The sequence below is a fragment of the Lissotriton helveticus genome, chromosome 5_1, assembly GCF_964261635.1.
Source record: "Lissotriton helveticus chromosome 5_1, aLisHel1.1, whole genome shotgun sequence".
Lineage (NCBI taxonomy): Eukaryota > Metazoa > Chordata > Amphibia > Caudata > Salamandridae > Lissotriton > Lissotriton helveticus.
Window position 1 is genome coordinate 95,434,259 of NC_136065.1, and position 22,514 is coordinate 95,456,772.

General features: G+C 46.1%; 1 protein-coding gene across 1 annotated transcript in view; it reads right to left on the reverse strand.

Moving 5' to 3' along the window:
- Nucleotides 1-22,514, reverse strand: part of LOC144754205 (E3 ubiquitin-protein ligase TRIM39-like) — a 223,139-nt gene that overhangs the window by 167,306 nt on the left and 33,319 nt on the right. The window contains exon 3 of the mRNA XM_078641791.1: nucleotides 5,044-5,274. Coding sequence (XP_078497917.1) covers nucleotides 5,044-5,274 — 231 coding nt within the window. The remainder of the gene's footprint in view (nucleotides 1-5,043; nucleotides 5,275-22,514) is intronic.

A 22,514-nucleotide genomic window follows, 5' to 3' on the forward strand; every position in this document is an offset into this window, starting at 1 on the left:
ACCTCCTGACTGCCCGAAACTCTGACAGCTAAGTACACAGAGCCTCTAGGAAATCAGGCGAGGGAAAGGTAAGGGAAGGGGCTGGAACGGAAGGGACCACTGAAACGAGAAAAAAATAAGACACCACGTTATAGCACAAATCACTGGCTACTCTCATATACTTCTCGCTAGTGGAACACCTACCCCAGTTACTCCACTGGATGCAACCCCTTCTCTGGACAGTAAATGATAGATACTTCTCTATCCTGATACCTGATAATCAGAAAGACACAAACAATATTATTCCTGGTTGAGGCACACTTAATCCGGTAATTCACCACAAACACACCATACATACCATTCCCATTTTTGTACACAACTGAAAATAATTCCTTCTCCAGTAACCGGTTATTGAAGGAAGCAGTATAAGGTAAACCAATGTCAATAAGTAACCAAGGATAATAAACAACTCAGGAAGTTCCAATGTTCCAATGCAAACAAAGTCGGTATGCCAGTAACCAGTACAAGCAATGTTCCAAGCACAAGTTCCAGATTCGGGTAATAACAGATCAGCAAACAAAGTAGCAAAGGTACTTATCTCCCTCACTGGGTTTTGAAGAAAGAAAGAAGCCGCCCGCTTCTGAGTAGCTGAGGCAACGTCTCAACCGAGAACTCTTGCGGGCATAGGCCGCCACAGCCGTAGGCGGATAAATCCAAGGTAAGATTGCTTCTTGAAGAAAGGCAGCCGCCCTTCTTCCGTGAGAGGATTCTGAGCGTCTCAGCCGAGAACGCTCCCAGACGATGTCCGCCGCAGCCGCAGGCGGAATTACAACAAAGGTGCGTGCTGGAAGGAAGAGAGACAGCCGTCCCTCCTCAGAGTACCAACACAGAGCGTCTCAGCCGAGAACGCTCACAGGCTAGGTCCGCCGCAGCCGCAGGCGGAAAGAACTCAGAAACAGTCCAAGGCCCGACAGAGAGCAGCCGCCCTCTCCGAGCAATTGTCCAGCGCCTCAGCCGAGGACGCCAAACCAGGAAGAATCCAATGATACAATAGCAACAGCAAAGCACTCAGGAACCGTTCCGAAGGGAATCACGTACAACTAACGCCTGCATCCCAGAAGCCTTTATACCAATGACTCCTCCTACTACCCGGCCTCCTGGGAGTTGTAGTCCGTAGGCGCAACCTGGCAAACCGTGACAAGTAATACATGACAGCCATAGGTGCAATGCCCCTGGACTATGGTAATAATATTAATAATACGTCTCTCCAAGCTGCATGAGTAATACATGACGTCATAGGTGCAATGCCCCTGGACTATGGTAATAATATTAATAATACGTCTCTCCAAGCTGCATGAGTAATACATGACGCCATAGGTGCAATGCCCCTGGATAATGGTAATAATATTAATAATACGTCTCTTCAAAGCTGCATGAGTAGTACATGACGTCATAGGTGCAATGCCCCTGGACTATGGTAATAATATTAATAATACGTCTCTCCATAGCTGCATGAGTAATAAATGACAGCCATAGGTGCAATGCCCCCGGCCCATGGGAATAATATTAATAATACGTCTCTCCAAGCTGCATGAGTAATACATGACGCCATAGGTGCAATGCCCCCGGCCCATGGTGTTATTATTAATAATACGTCTCTCCAAAGCTGTATGAGTAATACATGACGGCCACAGGTGCAATGCCCCCGGCCCATGGTAATAATATTAATAATACGTCTCGCCGAAGCTGCATGAGTAATACATGCCAGCCATAGGTGCAATGCCCCTGGACCATGGTAATAATATTAATAATATGTCTCTCTACAGCTGCATGAGTAATACATGACAGCCATAGGTGCAATTCCCCCAGCACATGGTAATATTATTAATAATATGTATTTTCAAAGCTGCATGAGTAATACATGACGCCATAGATGCAATGCCCCTGGCCCATGGGAATAATATTAATAATACGTCTCTCCAAGCTGCATGAGTAATACATGACGCCATAGGTGCAATGCCCCCGGCCCATGGTAATATTAATAATACGTTTCTCCATAGCTGCATGAGTAATAAATGACAGCCATAGGTGCAATTCCCCCAGCACATGGAAATAATATTAATAATACGTCTCTCCAAAGCTGCATGAGTAATACATGCCAGCCACAGGTGCAATGCCCCCGGCCCAGGGTAATAATATTAATAATACTTCTCTCCTAAGCTGCATGAGTAATAATGACAGCCATAAGTGCAATGCCTCCGGCCCATGGTAATAATATTAATAATACGTCTCTCCTAAGCTGCATGAGTAATACATGACAGCCATAGATAGGTGCAATTCCCCCGGCCCGTGGTAATAATAATAATACGTCTCTCCAAGGCTGCATTAGAAATACTGGACAGCCATAGGTACACTGCCCCGGGTGCATGGTAATAATATTATTAATATGTCTCTCCGAAGCTGCATGATTTATCACTCAAATAACAACTTCAAATATACTTTCGAAATACATTTTTCCTCACAACGTCAGTTCATGAGTTCTGAAATTAAATACATATTCATTTCAAATACAGGCTTCAGAATTTTAGTACACACACATTCATTCAACCAAGCAAAAACATCTAATTGAGTAGGCTGGCTACACACATGAGCTACTTGTAGGTAGCTGGAGAGCTACCAGTATCTCACAAGCTACAAGTTGGACAACCCTGGTCTATTCAAATTATAAGTCAATAGGGTTACCGACTTAGTGGGTGGTAGCAAGCAGAGGACCACTATTATCAGATAACCCAAACACATGGGATTGTTTGAGGTTCATCAACAGGTCATGGGTCATCTTCCTGTACTTACAATAGAGGTTACATCAGAGGGTCACGGGAGATCATCCAAGAATGAGTCACGAGGTCATTCCAACGGGTCAGGGTCCATCATCCTAGCAGGAGGCAAGAGTGGTCCTCTCTTGTAAGAAGGATCATCCTCCCTTGGATTGTGGGTCTTACTGGTCCCATTTTTGATCAACACTGACACAAAACTATTCTCCAAACTTTTAGCTACATTGGTGGTGGTGGTGGTGGGCTTCACCCCCAAATTGGTCACCAAATTGGTCACCCGGGAAACATAGGTTTACTATCTATCCTTTTCCTAGAAGCAAAAATGGCATTTGAACATGTGCTTAGATTAACTGGTGAATTACATGTTTGTACGAACATTGATAAGTCATGGTCGCTACAAACTACTTCAACACAGGAGGGAGGGAGGGAGGCTCTCTGTCACCCTTGGAGGGATGCTCTCTGACACCCTTGGAGGTATGCTCTCTGACGCCCTCGGAGGGATGCTCTCTGACGCCCTCGGAGGGATGCTCTCTGATGCCCTTGGAGGGATGCTCTCTGTCACCCTTGCAGGGATGCTCTCTGTCACCCTTGCAGGGATGCTCTCTGTCACTCTTGGAGGAATACTTCCTGTCACCCTCGGAGGGATGCTCTCTTTCACCCTCAAAGGGATGCTCTCTGTCTTTCTCAGAGGAATGCTCCCTACCACATTTGGTGGAATGCTCCCTGTCACCCTCAGAGGGATGCTCTTTTTCACCCTCAAAGGGATGCTCTCTGTCTTTCTCAGAGGGAGGCTCCCTGTCACCCTCGGTGGAATGCTCCCTGTCACCCTCGGAGGGATGCTCTCTTTCACCCTCGGAGGGATGCTCTCTGTCTCCCTCAGAGGGATGCTCTCTGTCCCCCTCGGAGGAATGCTCTTTGTCACCCTCGGATAGGTGCTCTGTGACAATCTTGGAGGGATACTTCCTTCACCCTCAGAGGGATGCTCTCTGTCGCCCTCTGAGGGATGCTCGCTGTCACTTTCATCTAATGCCCTTTACATGGAGCTATTTCTCAAAAAGCTTCTTGGCTCTAAACTAATACTATTTGAGTAGATCATCACTGTTAAAGTGACAGCGTATGACCACAATAAGGAGGTTTATACCTCCAATCCCACCCTAAGCCATATTGGTGAGGAATTTGGTTGCCGAATTAGGGTGTCAAGATAATAAAGTAATAAATCAAATTTATTTTGCTGCCGGGCAGCAATTTGTGGACATTCATTTTGCATGCTCTGTAATATAATCAAGGGTTACCCATACTATAAAAATGCCACTATTCTTCAAATGAAAGAGTTTACTGTGGCAATCTCTATCTTTATCTGAGGAATGGATATACCTATTCCAAATGCCCGGTTATAGAGCTGTTCACCCTAACAAGAGATTGTTGCATGCGGAAGAAAGTGGCCACATGTATCAGGGGAAAAGTCATCAATTTAGAACAGAAATGGTTTAAAACTTCTTAGAAAAAAAGGACATTGGTTTATTTTTCAATTCTCTGAGATGCTTGCTCACACTATGCTTCCCATTTTTATCCACATTTTCCTTCTTGGTCTCCATCTGTTAATTACTGTCACTGGAATTGCTTGGTGTGTTACATTAACTTATATATAACACTGTAAGAGGTCACTGTACATCTGGAGAAGTGTGGCTCACTGGTTAGAGGAGGCAGACCTGGAAGCAGAGGTCACCCCGGGACCAGGGTTCAATTCCCGGCTCGGCGGGGTCTTGAGTCCTAAAATGTCCATGGACTCGACAATTCTCGCTCCGGTGCCTACTCGATTCACGGGTTCACACTCTGCGACTCTGGGCAATAGCTTGCTTAATCTCCACAACGGCCCCTCGCGGCGGGATGCCTGGCTTTCACCTTGCGGATACCCTGCCGGGGTTATCTCACAGGGGAATACCAGGACGGGTTCCCTAAGCAAGCGCTTAGAAACCGCTTGGTGATTTGCGCTATATAAATTCCTGTACATTTACATCTCACTGCTTGTACATAGAATCGAGCTTTTAGCATCAAGTAGGACAATGTAAAATATCCATGTCTGTATAATGTGTGCAGCTCTCAGGGTGCGTGGGGTCACTGTGCATTCACCTGCCAAGAGACAATATGTGTTCCACTCATACATTTATTAAAGCACACAAAATATGAATATTTCACTTCCTTCTTATGTTGTATTTACCAAACAGTATCTCACCTTCAGGAGTTCCCACGCAGGCTCCTCGCACTTTTTTTCTATCTCCGTTATCAGGGCCTTGAGAGAGGTGATTTGATTGGACAGTTTGGCGATATTTGCATTTTCTACCACAGTAATTTTCTTCTCCATTTCCTCCAGTCTCCTGTGCAGTGTTTGCTCATTTTCTTTCAGGAGCTGCAGCAGTTTTTTAAACTGAGATTCAATTTTACTCTTCTCAGTTCTTAACTTCTCCTGTCAGAAGCAAAGAAAAGATGGTTAGATATAAAAAAAAAAGGCTTCCTACAAGCCGTCCTGATGGCGAGAGTCCAGGGGAAGGGTGGATGGCTTGTCTATTGTAATGGTCATCACCTTGCACAAAGGCTGTGTCTGAGAGACATCCCAAAAATGACATTTGAAAGAGAATCTAACTAAACCAGTTTCACAGCTTTAGAGAGTGGATCAGGTTCCCTTGTCTGCAATATGAGTACAATAAAGTTGGATCCAATTCATCCCACTTTCTTCTTGACCAAGGACGGGAGGGCTTTGTATGGTACTTGGATGGCTGTGTGTCCAAGACTAATGTCTGTGTAATAACAGTCTCCCAGAGGTGAGGGAACATCACCTGAAGTCTGCACTGCTTGCTGCAAGAGCCAAGGGTCTGCCTAGCACTGAGAAGCCCCCCTGAAAAGAGAAGGAAGGACAGTGTCACGAGATAAAAGAGTAAAGAGTACAGGCTGTCAAAGAGACAAGCCCACAATGTTCTCTATTTAAAAAACACGCAGAGAAAGTTGACTGCCAGTGGGAGGGAGGACAGGAGCGATCTGAGTAGTGTGGGGTCTCCCAGTCTCCCTGAGCAGTTCCCATAGTGAGCTGTGCCAAACCATTCAAGGAGGAATCAACATTGCGTCATTGGTGCCTGACGTCAGAACTGCCCTTAGAAGACTCACCATCAAGATCACTGATCAGGGTTGGGAAGTCACATCTGCCAAAGACAACCACTTGCTGAGGACTCTACCCTGCAGCACCAACTTTTATCACTGAACATCTGTGAGCAACGGATGTATGACGTTACAACGCATACTTTTACAACGCCTACCATTACAAAGCAGTTTTTACAACGCAGGATCCATTACAACGAAGTACCATTACAACGCATGTATTTACAACGAAAATACCTTTACAACGCATACCATTACAACGTAAATATTGGTAATTTTATAATATTTTTTTTAATGTAAATTAATTAAAATTAATATAATTTAATTTTATTTAATTTAATTTAATTTAATTAATTTAATTTAATTAATTGTATTTAATGTAATCAATTTAATTTAATGTAATTTAAATTTAATTGTATTTAATTTTTACCCTGTATATAAATAATATATTATATTTAATAAATAATATAATAAAAAAAATACCCCTTTACCCAAAAACGACCCTGAACCCTAAAAATACCCCTTTACCCAAAAACCCAAAACTGACCCTGAACCCTAAAAATACCCCTTTACCCAAAAACCCAAAACTGACCCTGAACCCTAAAAATACCCCTTTACCCAAAAACCCAAAACTGACCCTGAACCATAAAAATACCCCTTTACCCAAAAACCCAAAACTGACCCTGAACCCTAAAAATACCCCTTTACCCAAAAACCCAAAACTGACCCTGAACCCTAAAAATACCCCTTTACCCAAAAACTCAAAACTGACCCTGAACCCTAAAAATACCCCTTTATCCAAAAACTGAAAACTGACCCTGAACCCTAAAAATACCCCTTCATCCAAAAACTGAAAACTGACCCTGAACCCTAAAAATACCCTTTTACCCAAAAACTGAAAACTGACCCTGAACCCTAAAAATACCCCTTTACCCAAAAACTGAAAACTGACCCTGAACCCTAAAAATACCCCTTTACCCAAAAACTAAAAACTGACCCTGAACCCTAAAAATACCCCTTTACCCAAAAACTGAAAACTGACCCTGAACCCTAAAAATACCCCTTTACCCAAAAACTGAAAACTGACCCTGAACCTTAAAAATACCCCTTTACCCTTTACCCAAAAACTAAAAACTGACCCTGAACCCTAAAAATACCCATTTACCCACAAACTGAAAACTGACACTGAACCCTAAAAATACCCCTTTACCCAAAAACTGAAAACTGACCCTGAACCCTAAAAATACCCCTTTACCCAAAAACTGAAAACTGACCCTGAACCCTAAAAATACCCCTTTTCCCAAAAACTGAAAACTGACCCTGAACCCTAAAAATACCCCTTTACCCAAAAACTAAAAACTGACCCTGAACCCTAAAAATACCCCTTTACCCAAAAACTAAAAACTGACCCTGAACCCTAAAAATACCCCTTAACCGCATCGTCGCGGCCCATCTTCCCCTGCTGTGCTGGAATATGCAAAAACCCATTATTCATGACGAGCTGGGCTCGTCATGAGCGTGCTGGGAGGCTACCTCATGACGAGCCCAGCTCGTCATGAGCGTCGAAGGGGTTAAAAAAACCCAAACATATAAAATTTTAAATATAATTATATACTTACCAATACTTACGTTGTAATGGTATGCGTTGTAAAGGTACCTGCGTTGTAAAAACATGCGTTGTAATAGTTTTTGCGTTGTAAAAATTTCGTTGTAATGGTAGTTCGTTGTAAAAGTTGCGTTGTAAAGGTTGTTTCCCGTGAGCAACTGTCCTGGAGCCCACACCTGTCAAAGACAAGTGGCACCGTGGAGACCTGGCAAAGTGATTAGCGCTAGCAGTCATTGGCTTGAATGAGGCTGCCCCACAGCTCCGCACAACTGAAGCCGCTGCTACAGGAACGGGTACTCCAAGCACGCCACCATCGAGTAGGTATAGCAGGGCAGAGAAACCTGCAGTCAGAGCAAAATTGTTTTCACCCACGTGAAATCTTTGAGGCAAAAGCCACTGAACTGATCTACACAGTAGCCAGTGGGGTGACCCAGAGTCTGTGCTTGATGACATACAGGGGACTATAGACACTAGAACTCTTACAGAGGGTAGAGGCCAATGCTATGCTCTTATGACATACAGGGGACTATAGACACTAGAACTCTTACAGAGGGTAGAGGCCACCAGAGGTCTGCTGCGCTATTCCGAAGAACGTACATTGGAACTCTATCTTTGTATGTTTATTGAACCGGGTGGTATTTATTTTGTCATGACCTTACAATATTTCTAACTAAAAATAAGTACTACGCTAGACATAACATTATTGTGTCGGTTGCTTGACTGTTGAGTTCTGAGTGCTTGCCCCGCCCTCTAACTCCGTCAGAAGCCTTTGACTGCTCGACCTCGCTATCCTGGGAGACAAGTGCAGAAAGGGATGTTTTAAAGCCATAGTAGGACAGAGTAGACCCCAGGACACTAGAGGCAAACAACCTCAACCAACAAGATAATTAGCTCCTCTCTGACTTGTGGCCCTCCTCCCCTGATCGTGGTATGGCCATGCTCAAACCCTGACCCTTGTGTCCAGGGCTAGGATCTGGTGCACAGTGTTTGACAGCAATGAACGGACACTCAGCTGTCAGTACTATCAGGAGGTATAGCGACAAGTGAGGTAGCAACCACTACAGAATGAAGAGTGTACTTTACAAAAAAACACTACACGAAAACTGTGGGAGAGTTTATGGCAATGACCCCTGTGAGAAGTTAGCCGAGAGCATGTGAAGCAAGTTGTTTTACCAATTATAATCCCTTGCGTACCAAATGAAAGGACACCACACAAGGTACATAGCAAATATATATGTATTTAATCTAAACACACCCCTCTGCTCTCTTTATGAGGTCAGAGGCCAAAGTACATTACAAGATTCTGAATTAGCATACATAAGTTGCACAAATAAAGTTATGCCCTAGGGGCCTCACAAACCATATACTAAAATAGTGGTATAAGAACCACGTGAGAAATAGAAGGCAGGCCTGGGGCCTGTGGAATCGCTGGGGCTACTCTAAACAACCAATGGTTAGGAAGTAGTGTCCGGAACGCATTCACTGAATGCAGCCCTCCCTGCCCCAATACACTACAGCCTGTCTGGGGAGGTGCTAGTGTAGTGTAGTTCCTACATTCCCAATAGGCTCTGCGCATTGGAATAATATATACTATAGAATTGACGTAGGACTTATGTCGACTAGGTCTCTATCGAATATATTAAACTTAATTGTGAGTGCCAGCTAGCTCAGAGGTCACTAGAAATGTTCTCAAATTCACAAGAAGGGATTAGTTTCTGACAACCGCATAAACATGACAACTTTGTTTCCCAAGAATAAGAAATATATCTCTAGAGTCGCGGAACAATAGATAGATATTTCACTCAGTCAATCGTGCATGCTTCGTTTCACCAGAGGTGCAGAGAAATAGAGAGACGGGCGTTTTCAATAAAATGTATTTATTGACCAGTCTTCTTTCTCGTGCAGAAGAAATGAACTGCTACAATCGTAATACTGGTTGCAAAGTACAATGCGAACAGTACGAAGAGTATTATAAAGTAATACTGTAAAAGCATGGTATGGTTTCTAAGCCATAAAATACATAGAATACATACATTAATAAAGAAGGACCTAGTGCCAGATGTAACTCACCAAATACCGGTCGGTAACGGCCTATTTCGGCCGTTACCGACCGGTATTTGGTTTGTGACATGTAGGGGGCCTGAAATGTACCGATTCGGTAAATTTACCAAATCGGTAAATCTACATGTAGGTGGCACTGAAAACAGTGCCACAGGCCCTTAAGAATTCGTTATTTACCATCAAATACTATTTACATGTATACATGTGTACATGCACATCTGTGCATGTACACCTGTGCCATGTGGCACACATACATGCCCTAAGGGCATATATGTGTGTCACATGGCACACAAGCCTGAATCAGGGGTGCAACAGGGTGTCAAAGTGACACCCTGTCCCCCTTGTCAATTCTGTAATTTTACAGAATCGGTATTTACCAATTCGGTAATTGCCATTGGTTCCTGTGGGCCTCAAGGCCCATAGGAATCAATGGCAATTACCGAATCGGTGAATACCGATTTGGTAATTCCCGAATATTGCCGATTCGTTAATTTATTCGGTAAATATACCTACATAGCATTTACCGATTTGTAAATACCGAATCGGTAAAATTCGGTATTTACCAATCGGTAAATACTAATTACCTACATCGGGCCCTAAAAGTACTCAACTGGTGCTTCTAAAATATGCCTACCCCCATGTACCTAACCTAAGTCTAGTACGAGGGAAGAAGTAAGTGAGGAGTAGCTTAAGTTTAGTATTCTTTTTGCCAAGAATCTATCCAAGATTTCTCTTAGGCTCTAATGAAGAAGAATGAAGAAGGTCAGGCTCAGGACTAATTTCCCAACAACCCGCAAGGGTAGCTTGGAAGCACGGGAGCCGGATTTCTCGGCAGGAAAAAAGACAGCGTCTCTCTCGGTGTGTCTGCTGGAGGGTCGGCTTCCTTTGCACTTGCTGTGGCAGGATGCGTCGGGCAAGTAGATAGTCGAACTGCTCCAAACCACCGTGTGTTTGCTAGGGCAAGTGTGGGCATATTTATACCTTGAAGGTGCCGAGTTTGACGTAAAGTAATGTCATCAAAGGGTCTCAGTTCTTTGAAAACTCCATGAGTTCTTGGACAAATCAATATTCAAGCAAGGGGAAGTCCCTAGCTGCGGAAGGCGAGTTTTCCAAGAAATCATTGTGGATTTTCGGAACTAGTGGAAGTAGCCCTGCCGTATTTGGACTGCATGCGCTATGTCTAAATATGGTAATGATTTCTATGCCTATATAAGGATACTATTTACAACAAGGGGTGGTGAGGGACAGAGTCTCTGAATTAAGCAGAATACTCTCACCCAGTCAAAAGATCAGGGCTGGATCCAACACAGTTTTTTAGCTCATTGCACCATCCCAGTTTCAGAACCTGGCTGTATGCAAATTAGTCTGTTCCTGTCCCAGTGCATGATGGGAACAGGGCAAACCAAACTACAAAAGCCAATTCTTACACTGGGAAGGAAACAAGCTTCCGGGGACCGGTTTCTGGCATTACAGCCGTCTTCGGCCCGGCTTGCTTGAATCCTGATGGTGCAATGAGCAAGGGACTCATGTCTGAGTATACCCTTCCACGCTTAGGGTGGACAAAAATATTTACAACAAGGGGTGGTGAGGGACAGAGTCTCTGAATTAAGCAGAATACTCTCACCCAGTCAAAAGATCAGGGCTGGATCCAACACCGTTTTTTAGCTCATTGCACCATCCCAGTTTCAGAACCTGGCTGTATGCAAATTAGTCTGTTCCTGTCCCAGTGCATGATGGGAACAGGGCAAACCAAACTACAACAGCCAATTCTTACACTGGGAAGGAAACAAGCTTCCGGGGACCGGTTTCTGGCATTACAGCCGTCTTCGGCCCGGCTTGCTTGAATCCTGATGGTGCAATGAGCAAGGGACTCATGTCTGAGTATACCCTTCCACGCTTAGGGTGGACAAAAATATTTACAACAAGGGGTGGTGAGGGACAGAGTCTCTGAATTAAGCAGAATACTCTCACCCAGTCAAAAGATCAGGGCTGGATCCAACACCGTTTTTTAGCTCATTGCACCATCCCAGTTTCAGAACCTGGCTGTATGCAAATTAGTCTGTTCCTGTCCCAGTGCATGATGGGAACAGGGCAAACCAAACTACAAAATCCAATTCTTACACTGGGAAGGAAACAAGCTTCCAGGGACAGACTAATTTGCATACAGCCAGGTTCTGAAACTGGGATGGTGCAATGAGCTAAAAAACGGTGTTGGATCTAGCCCTGATCTCTTGACTGGGTGAGAGTACTCTGCTTAATTCAGAGACTCTGTCCATCACCACCCCTTGCCGTAAATATATAAGGATACTAGCAGCCCGTCCCGACGTTGCCGGGTATGAAATAGAATGTGTGTAATGTGTGTATTCAGATACGGTCATTCGCGTGTTCCCCCGCTTGAGGCCCAGCTGCAGCCCTGCTTGATGTTAGCAGGCGCGTGTCCCCCCGCTTGAGGCACAGCTGCAGCCCTGGTTCATGTTAGGAGGCGCATGTAATTAGTGTAGTGATCCGCCGCCTGAGCCCCTGCTACAGCCCTGGCTGATGTTAGCAGGCGTGTGTAATTTGGTTTAATGTGATAGTTCAGTAACAGCACGCATGAGAGGCTGCAGTAATTGTCCCCGCAGACACGCTCAGTCTCGTGTGCCCCCACTTGAGGGCCAGCGGCAACCGTCTAACAAATAGAATTATGTGAGTCTTGAATGATTGTTTCCCGCTGTTCTTATTTTTTATGACCCACACCGACGCTCTTCGGCCCGAGTGCTTTTTAGACGCACCCAGGCCAAGCCACACACTGCGTTCGGCCTTTTCAGACGCACACAGGCCAAGGCACACACTGCATTCGGCACCCCCAGTATGTGTGAGACAACAGGCAGTCCCCCAAGGGAGTCTTGCGAATGGTTACTTACCACGCTTCGAGATGAACGCCTTTGTGACGCCCCAGTACACGGCCACAGCAGACGATCCGATTAATGTACGACCCAGATGGCATGAAGTGCGGAACGTAGCACATGCCCCAGGCGTTTGTCTCGCCCCCAGCGTGCCCTTTGATCCGGCGCAATTGCGTAATTGGCGCTTCACATGGCATGAAGGGCGGACACACGCCCACAGCGTTTGTCTCGGCCCCCGCGTGTCACGCCCCCAGCGTGCCCCTTGATGCGGCGCAATTAAGACTCACATGGCATGAAAGGTGGAACGTACAACACGCCCCAGCATTTGTCACGCCCCCAGCACACGCACACAGCAGAACGCAGACACGCCCACAAGGGACTACTTTGCTGGCACGGTTCTTTTACCTTTTAAATGTATATGGTGGCCGTCTGCATAGCCTATGTCCTTCTGCTGCAACTGCCCTTTCCAACACTGTATTGGGTGTTGTGATTGGTGCTGTGGTTACTGAGCTTACCCGCCTCAAAGGTTTGGGCTCTCTCTTTATAATATTAGTATGGATGGATGGATGGTGATTTATACCTATATAAGGCATGAATCGGAAAAATTACAATACGGTCCTAAAATGCTACACAACACTCACTCCACGTTATCATGTTCATCTAAGCTCAAGCACTAACATATAATCTAGGGCATGTGTATACAACCCCCAAAAACTCATATAAAATGCATTTGAAATTGTTGTACACGGAAAAAATGAGCATTTGTATAGTACGCATTTAAAGGCAATGATTTCACTGTAAGCATATGATATATAATGCTAACCGAATGAATCACGAAAATTACATTTATGAAATGGCTCTAAGTTACAGAAGAAAAAGTCAAGACCATCCCATAGCAGAATATATAAACTGTTTCAGTTTTTAGATTAGGTCAATATTGTTTCTAAGAAATATTCAAAGAATTCTTGTTCTCTAAGAATAGTTCTACTAGGGGAGGAGCCTAGCCTGCAACAATGATGGCCGCTTAAACCCTCGGCTCCGCCGACCCTCCCGCTTTCCTCCAGCATTGCGATCTATCCTGCAAATTATCCTGTCTATGAGCGGAGTTTTCTGAACGGGGAAGTGACTCCGATCCCAATGGTGTGCTCCCCGGCATGTTTCTAGCGGCGAAGGTGGAGGAACGTCTTCGCTTCTTCCCCGGCTTTTCATGGCGGCGAGACCGGGTCTTTGTGCGTGAGAGACGGCCAGCCCGACCACAATAACAGCGGCCATCGGAGACGGGGAGGAGTCGGACGGCCGGAGAGAGGTAGCCTCACTGCGTTCCCACTGCAGGGATCTACTCTGCTCCGCGATTCTGCACGTTGGGACAGTGTTGCAGTTGCGAGGGATACATCGTATCGCCTCCCCAGCCCGTAGAAGACCCGGACAGTTCTTTCATCTCTCTCTGCGCTGTGGTGGGAGCCATTTTGTGTGTCGCTCACTCGGCACTTGTGACTGAAGACCCTGGGCCGCTACTGGGGGTCCAGGTGATTGCCGACATTGCGTCAGCGCTGTGTGGGGTGACGGAATGAAGTCTGCTGTTCCTGCGCCTCTGGCCCGGTTGTGCTATGCAGAGTATCGGCGGGGTGAACAGCTGGTCGCAAGGGATGATGGCGGTCAGCATCGAGGGCTATTACATGCCTGTGAGCCCCGGATGAAGAGAATTGCTGCATCCTTTCTTCCTGGGGCACCGCTGGTGATCAGCGATATTCTGGGCGCTCTAGGTGCTCTGCGAGCTGCCCTGCATATTAGTGCCCAGGATCTGGGGGGCCGGCTGGATGCTATTGCTTCTGATGTGCCCTTGACGGGCCGTGATTGTTCTCGAGTGCGGGGTACTGCGCCACACCCTGTCACCGAACGCAGTGGACTGCCTATCCGGGTATGTACGGAGGTATTGGAGGAACGGGATCTTGCTACCGCCGCGGTGCTGACCGCGATGGTCGTGAACAGGCCTGGTGTTCGTGGATTCGTGCGATGGCTGGGAAATCGTCTCCGGATGCCATGTCCGGCAACTCCTTTGTGGTCTGATGGCGTGCCTCCCCGTCCTTTCTCGGAACCGATGTTTTTGCTCTGGCCAGCCGGCCTTGGAGGATTGTTGCTGTGCGTTGCTTCTTTTTGTACTGTTATTGAACTCACAGTGTTGGATCGGACAGACTTTATTGGACAGCATCCAATTCTGTCGTGGCCCTCCTGTTCGCCTTTTTCATCTAAGATGGCGCCTGGACGGCTAGTCTTAGTCGACGCACCGGATCGCAGGGGGCAGGGTTGAGGATGTTTTCTTGGTTGCGGTTGCTCGCACTGCTGAGATTCTGAAGGACTGGCTGGACATTGACTGGGTTGAACGTTGGTATTTATCGGTTCGGGGGTCGGGGGTTGGGCGGCTGAGAACTCACCTGTTGGTTGTCTTCCTCCTCCATCTTTTCACTGCCGGCGGGGGGTGCTGGGTGTCCGAGGGTGTATTTGTTTCTCTCCTCCTCCACTTCTTGTACTTTTTCTCTTCTGTGGGGCAGTTCCGGGGCGACAGGCACGCTGTTAGTGGGTTAGGCCGTAGCCATTACAGGGGTGCAGGGTGGAGGGTGCGGGGGGGGGGGTTTGTTATTTTAGTTTGTTTTGTTCTATGGTCCCTATCGCTCTTTTCCGGCTTTGGGAGGGTTCTTTCCTCTTTAGTAGGGTTGGCTGTCTCTTGGTCTTGCATCTTACCTCTTCTTTCGGCATCTCCACTAGCCCCTGTTTCTTTGTTCTTGGGGGTGGGCTCTCTGGGGTGATATTTAGGAACGTTGTTTACTGTAATATTGTTTGTAGTTTAATGTTACCGCCGCGGCTGCCTAGATTATATTGTTGCTATAGCCATAGCCTATCTCTGACTGCCATTGGGGTGCGTCCCCCTTGTCTTTTCTGTATATCTCTCATGTAAGGTGTTGTGTCCTTGCTGTTGCAGCCCCTACTCTTCTTCAAAATTTAAAAATGAAAACCTCGTATCCTGTGTTGCGAGCCTCACAACCGCGCCTGGTGTACTTTACCATATCCTGTTTGCTGATTGACCTGAAATTTCTCCTGTTTTTATTGAATGTATTTGCGGCCGGCCATGAGGGTTGTGGGCCTGCGCATGTATCTCCCTGGTTTTTTTTTAATAAAGGTTTTAAAAAAAAAAAAAAGAATAGTTCTACTTTAAGCAGATTACTTTGTGCCCCCAAAAAAAAAAGTTCAATTTTGGAAAAAGTCAAATCAAATAGTAGAAAAATATAGTTCCAAAGTTAGAAGATTTGTTTTGAAAAGGCAAAGGTAGTATTTTCAGCTGAGAGAACGCTGTGTGCAACTTTCATAAGTTATTCTCGGTGTCAGGAGAAAACATTAAATCATCAAGGCTGGCAAAGAAGTCGTCTACCACAGTAGATGAGAGTTCAACCACTTCATTAAGTAGATCAATTGTACACAGATGTGAAGCATCGCCATCAGCGTCAGTCGCATTAGCAATGTTCATAGCAGATGGTACCTGTGTGCCTGGTGGTCCGCGTATCTCACCTCCAGTTGGATTTGCCGGCTGTCATCGGGATTGGTAGCCGTTGGGGGCAACACAACACATGAGCCGTTACCGGACCCAGTAATGCGTCAACATCCGTTGGCAGTGCTGATGGGAGTGTCAGACAGATATCTAACACGCATTCCTCTCCACAAAGCAGGCATCGTAGAACAGGTAAGATGCAATCTTGCCAGATTGGTCCAAACGATAGGAACCACGTGGTATTCAGATCTCTCAAACGAGCCAAGCCAAGAATCTGTGTTATTCGGTCACGATACCTCATCACCTGGAGCGCATTCTCTATGCTGACTTGGGTATTGCTGGTGGCTGGATTTGCCATAACGGAGCAGGAAGAATAAAAATAAGATCCCTGCTACGAGTACCAAAATAAGAGGCAGGCCACCGAACACAGAGTACACGAAATTTGGAAAAATGCCTAGGACTGCTTCAATGGGTGTTAACAGTCCCGCAAAAATCGTCTTAAATACATGTACAACACCGCTGGTATCAGACATGTTTAAGGTACGACCGAACATTTTTGCGAAATGTATTGGACAATTTGACGATAAAAGGTTATGTATTTTAGCAGAGGACCTTGCAACTTGCAAATCATACGTCTCTTTGGACGAGGTCAGTGGCACCGTTTTTTGTAAAAGAATGGGTTTCATTCTGCCCAAAGTATCAATTCGAATAGAAGAGATGTTCAGTGAAGGCCATAGCGGCGACTCCCCGTCTGTCTTCATTTTAGGAAACAATACTTGCATACAACAAGTGACCCTGGCTTACACGCTAACGACATAGGCTACACCTGGCTTCATTCCACAACAGCTGTGCTCATTCTACATTATGTAGCTGCCATTGGAAAGCTGCCTAAAAATTGGATCTATGACCGCTGTTGGAGAACCTTGCAGGTGGCATGATAAGTTGTTTGAAGAACCATCACAGGATCCATGTAAGTTAATGCCCTCACAAAGAAGTGTACCACTTAGTGCGCTATTACATTGTGAACCACTGAGAAATACTTCCTTTTCCCCACTCCAACATTTGTGTGTGTGTGGTAAATGCCAGGTCGACTTTATGTACTCTTTACCCAACCTTTCATACAGGCCTGCTGGTATGTGTTTCAAGCAATACTGAAAATGGAAAATCGTAACTGGCAAAGTGATGGTGCCATGTATTATCCATTCTACTGCTGGTTTCTCAGAAACGGTTAATGGCAATCTTTCCAGTTTTTCTATGCTCAGCACCGTATAGTCTGCTCCCCTTTGCACCAAAGAGATTTGTTTATATGTAGGGTTAAATTCCGTAAACAAGGACGTGGTGTTGATTATACGCCAAGGCACGTAGCCTGAACAAAGGTTTTGTAACATCCAGCCTAGCAGCATTATAGAACGCAATTGAGACTGCCCATGCTGTATAATGAGAAAGTCCTGTTCCATTATGTCTATGGTAGAGGATACAATGCTGTCCAAGAATAAATTCTGGATGACAGAGTTGTTAACCCATTGTCAACTACAGAGAGATCTTTCTCTAAATTAATACGACCAATCTCCCATATTCGCTCTGTAGTTTCCATTTGCGTGATTTTCCATGCTTTCTTATAAGCAGCGTATATACCGGTGTCTATGAAACGTTTATGACGTGGTTTACGAGATCCTAGTAAGAAATCTCTTAAATCAACGCCATCTTTAAGTAAAGTTAAGTGCTGTTTTATATCTGGAAGTGTGGATTTCTGTAGTCACTCAAGGCATAGTTTTCCTACACTGTAAGTGGTTATTATCCCTGGATGTTGTCTCTGGATATATCTTGGATCTGGCCTAGTTACTGTAAACCCTTGTGTTTTGTTCAGGAATCTATCTTGACAGTAATTCGTGTCTGTGGGCCAGATTAACCATTTTTTCCTATCAGGATTAAAGTTCTGTTCTGTTGTAAAATATAGTTTACGTCTACCTCCTCATGTGGTAGTTCAATTACCATCAGGTGTGGGTTTAGGTATTGACAGTTTGTTTAAATCTTTGTCTTTGTCTGTTGAACAGTGTCATTTAAAAACATAATTTATTCTGGGATGATGCATGCTCTGAATAAGGCTTCTAAACCTTGCACCTGCCAGTCTTTTGTGCCATAGACAGTTTTTGTCTCAATGTTGTCTTTCCAAAAATAAAAACCTAATGTGGACAATTAAGCATAAAAGGCCGCAGAATAAATGTGCTTAATATTGCTCAACGTACTTTTCATTCCTGTCTGATTAACATTTTTAAAGTAAAAAGTTTCTGGATTTGTGATATTGAAACCTGAAAAGTATGGACATTTTTCATAACATGTTTTAGAGCTACCTTTTGGTGGCGTCGGATAATGTTCCCATTGATTATAAGTTAAAACATTTATAGGGTTTGCAGTTTGTGCAAATAATGATGACCATAGTGATTAAAACAATACATTTGTTCATAATCTGATGAACCTTCTAAGGATTCATGTTTAGTACATTTTGCTGAAATTTCTAAGTCTGCCATCATTTTGCTAACAGTCTCAAAGTCCCAATCATCAGAAAATTTTCTGGGTGAAATAAAGTCACTCAAAGAAACCTTAAATTGGTGTGGAATCTTCAACAGCTCTACAGGACCATAAATGTCGTAATCAGTTCTGTCCCATGCTATACCACCTGGTATAGGAATGGCTGTGATGTTCACTGATGACAGGTCTTGTTGTTCACGATGAGATGATTGGTGTGGCTTCAGGCGCAAGTTGATGTTCTTACTGGCTGTCTCCATTTTACTATATTTTCCATCTATCAACTTTCCCAAACTTAAAAGAAGAATGAGCCAAAGTAGGAGAAAAAGTACACCTAACACAATCTAAAATTCAACCCATGGTGAAACCAGATAAGTATTTGCAAGTTGTTGAAAGAGCTCCGATATTCGGTCTTCGAAAGTTTTATTTGCTGGCGTTGTTTCGGGCTCACTGGGATCCTCAGAAAATGTATCAAAGTTGATGAAATAGCCAGAGGCAGTTCTGTCAATTTTTGGTATTGCATCCGGATTACTTGAAATCGCTGGAGCTGCTTGATCCCTTGTCATATTATACTCCGAGGCTATATCATTGTAGACCGGAGTGTCTTGACGAACTATTATTTGGGTCTCAAGAGGCACAAGTTCCATGGCTTTGTTGCATAGTCCTTTTAACACTGCAGATTCTTCAAAGGTGATGAGTCTTTCAATTTCAACCTTTTGGATTGTAGCAAGATTTGGCCGTCTGCTACATCTTTGGAGTCCACTGGGCCCATTACTTATGGATTTATTTATTTTTTATTTATTTTAGCGATTTGTATAGCGCCTGGTGACCCAAGGGCATCCCCGCGCTGTAAGGAGATTGTTTATCCTGTAAGGAGAGGGAGGGAGGAGGAACAGTTATTTCGGGAATAGGTGCGTTTTCAGTTTTTTGCGAAAGGTCAGGTAGATGGCTTCCAGTCTGAGGGTGCGTGGGAGGGAATTCCATCTCACGGCCGCTTGCACTGAGAATCGTCGGCCTCCGGTGCGGGTCCTTTTGAATTTGGGGACGTTGGCTAGGTGCTCACTGTCTGAACGGAGGGATATGGATGCTTTGTAGGGGGTGACCAGGCTGCTGAGGATAGTAGGGCCAGATCCGTTGATAAGTTTGTGTGTTGTACACATGGCTTTGAATTCCACCCTTTGGCGAACAGGGAGCCAGTGCAAGGCCTTGAGGGCTGGTTTTGCTGACACTCTCGACGGAAGGTTCGTGAGCAGACGGGCCGCAGCGTTCTGTGTCCGCTGTAGTCTAGTCAGGGTGGCCTCTGGGGCGCCCAGGTAGACCATATTGCTGTAGTCAAGACGGGACAAAACTAGCCCCTGGATGAGAAGTTTCCTAGAGGGAGGAGGAAGTAATGGGAGGATCTTACGGGTGGTGCGCATGAGCCCAAAACAGGTGCCAGCAGTTTTGGCCGCTTGCGTCTTCATGGTGAGCTCCGGTTCGAGCCATACTCCAAGGGTTTTGATTTCACGCTTCGGGGAGGGGATTTCTCCGAATACGTCGGGCCAGACTGTTGGGGGGATGGTTGCCCATTGTTTTCCCAGGAGCATCACTTCGGTCTTAGACCCGTTTAATTTTAGTGATGAATCACTCATCCAGCTGTGTATTTGGGTAAGGCAGTTCGCCAGTTTCTCTGGGTGGTCGGCTAGTTGGGATAGAGAGACGACCAGTTGAGTGTCGTCAGCGTAGCTTACCATTTTTATGTTAAATGGTGTCACCACGTCTTCCAGGGGAGCCATATATGCGTTAAACAGCGTCGGGCTCAGGGAGGATCCCTGCGGGACCCCGCTTGTGAGGGGGAGGGTGGCTGAGTGGTAGATGCCGTCCCATACCTGGAACGTGCGTCCGGTGAGGAAGGATTCTGTCCAACTAAGTGCCGTCCCGGTGATCCCTGCTGCCTCGAGCCGATGGAGGAGGACACGGTGGTTGACTGTGTCGAAGGCTGCGCTGAGATCCAGGAGGATCACTGCCACTGACCCTCCTGAATCCAGTATGCGCCTTGCCTCCTCGATGACGGCGAGGAGGGCAGTATCTGTGCCATGGCCCGGGCGGAAACCAGTTTGGGATTCCCGTAAGATGTTGTTTGTTTCAAAGAACTGGGACAATTGTCTGTTGACCAGTTTCTCAGCTAGCTTGCTGATTGCCGGTAGGAGAGAAATTGGTCGATAGTTTCCCATGTCTGCTGGATCGAGCTGAGGTTTTTTAAGGAGTGCTTTTACCACCGCGCTCTTCCAGCTGGCAGGAACAGATCCCTGGGTAAGTGAGCTATTAATGAGCTCCGTGACCGTGGGAACAATGACAGGGGCAACGGTTTTGAGGAATCTGATGGGAGCCGCATCAAGTGGTGAACCACTTCTCATTTTGGTCATGGTTCGCTCGACTTCCAGACATGTTACTGGCCTGAATGTCTCAAGTTGAGGACGAGGATGACTTTCGGTTTGACTGGGGGGTGTCGAATTGTCCAAGTGGCTGGTGGGCCCGGGCGGGGGGAGGGAAACTAGTATACGGGCGATTTTATCGTTGAAGTACGTGGCTAGGTCATTACTTCGGTCCACCGATGGGACACTGGAGGACGGTGAATGGGGTACTTTGAGCAGCTCCTTTACGATTATGAAGGATTCCCTGGCTGAATTAGAAGATTCTGTAATCCGCGTGTCATAGTGGGAGGCTTTGGCGTGCCTGATGGCATCTTTGTAGAGTCTGACTGTATTGTGGTATGCATCCTTGCTGGAGTGCTGCCAGTCTTTCCTCCAAAGCCGTTCGGCTCTTTTGCAGTTTTTACGGAGGAGTCGGAGGTCAGTGGTATACCACGGGGCGGACCCAGGTTTTCCGTTTTTATCCTCCCTAGTTCTTAGTGGGAGTACGGAGTCCAGGGAGGTGGTGATCCACTCTCTGAAATTGCTGTCAGCGACAGCCGGATCGTCTGCGCGTGCCGGGCAGGTGTTTTTAAGAATGCTGGCCCACTCTTCGGTAGGAAGTCTGGACCAGGTCCTGTCCCTGATGTAGGTGGGCGGTTTTTGAGGTTTCCTGAAGAAACCTGGCAGTAGGAAGGAAATTAGGAAATGGTCTGTCCAGGGTAAGGGGGAGGAATCTTTCACTTGCATCGATGGAGTGTTAGTGAACACTGGGTCCAGCAGGTGACCCTTGGTATGAGTGGGTCCGGAATTAAGGAGGTGGATGTCAAGAGCTGCCAGATCAGCGATCAGGTCAGCTGCTGTCTGGTCGGTAGGGTCTTCGAGATGGATGTTAAGATCTCCTATTATCAGGAAATTCGATATGGAGTGGGCCAGGGATGTAACAGTGTCCAGGAGAGCGCTCGCGAAAGGGCCTGGATGCCCGGGAGGGCGGTAGACAAGGACTCCTGTCAGAGTGTTGGTCGAGTCTAGTTTGATTGTAAATTGCAGGCTTTCAGAGTCAGGGATCTGTGCATCCTCAGATTTGCAAAGAAGGTGGTCCTGGTGGATGATGGCGACACCGCCACCTCGGCCTAGGGGGCGGGGTAGGGACTGAATGAGGAAGCCTGGAGGGGTTGCTAGCACCATGTCTGCCTCAGAATGTGGGGCGAGCCATGTTTCCGTGAGGAAGAGGATATCAATCTTTTGGTCTTCAATGAGGTGGTTGATCTGCGTCGCATGTTTGGGGAGCGAACGGCAGTTAAGTGAGGCCAGTATCAGGGCAGCAGGCTTGTGAGGTTTTATAAGTAATTTGCGTTGTACTGGCTTGCAGAGGGTGCAGCGGATGAAGGGTCCATTTAGGTCGTGAGTGTATTTACAAGAGGGGGTGGGGGGTCTGAGACTTAGTAACTCCCGACGTGAGTATCTTACCTTATGGGCATCTGTATCCGGCAGGGGCAGTGGCCCTAGGCCCGGTCGTGCGCAGACGGGCGCAGACGGGCTTGC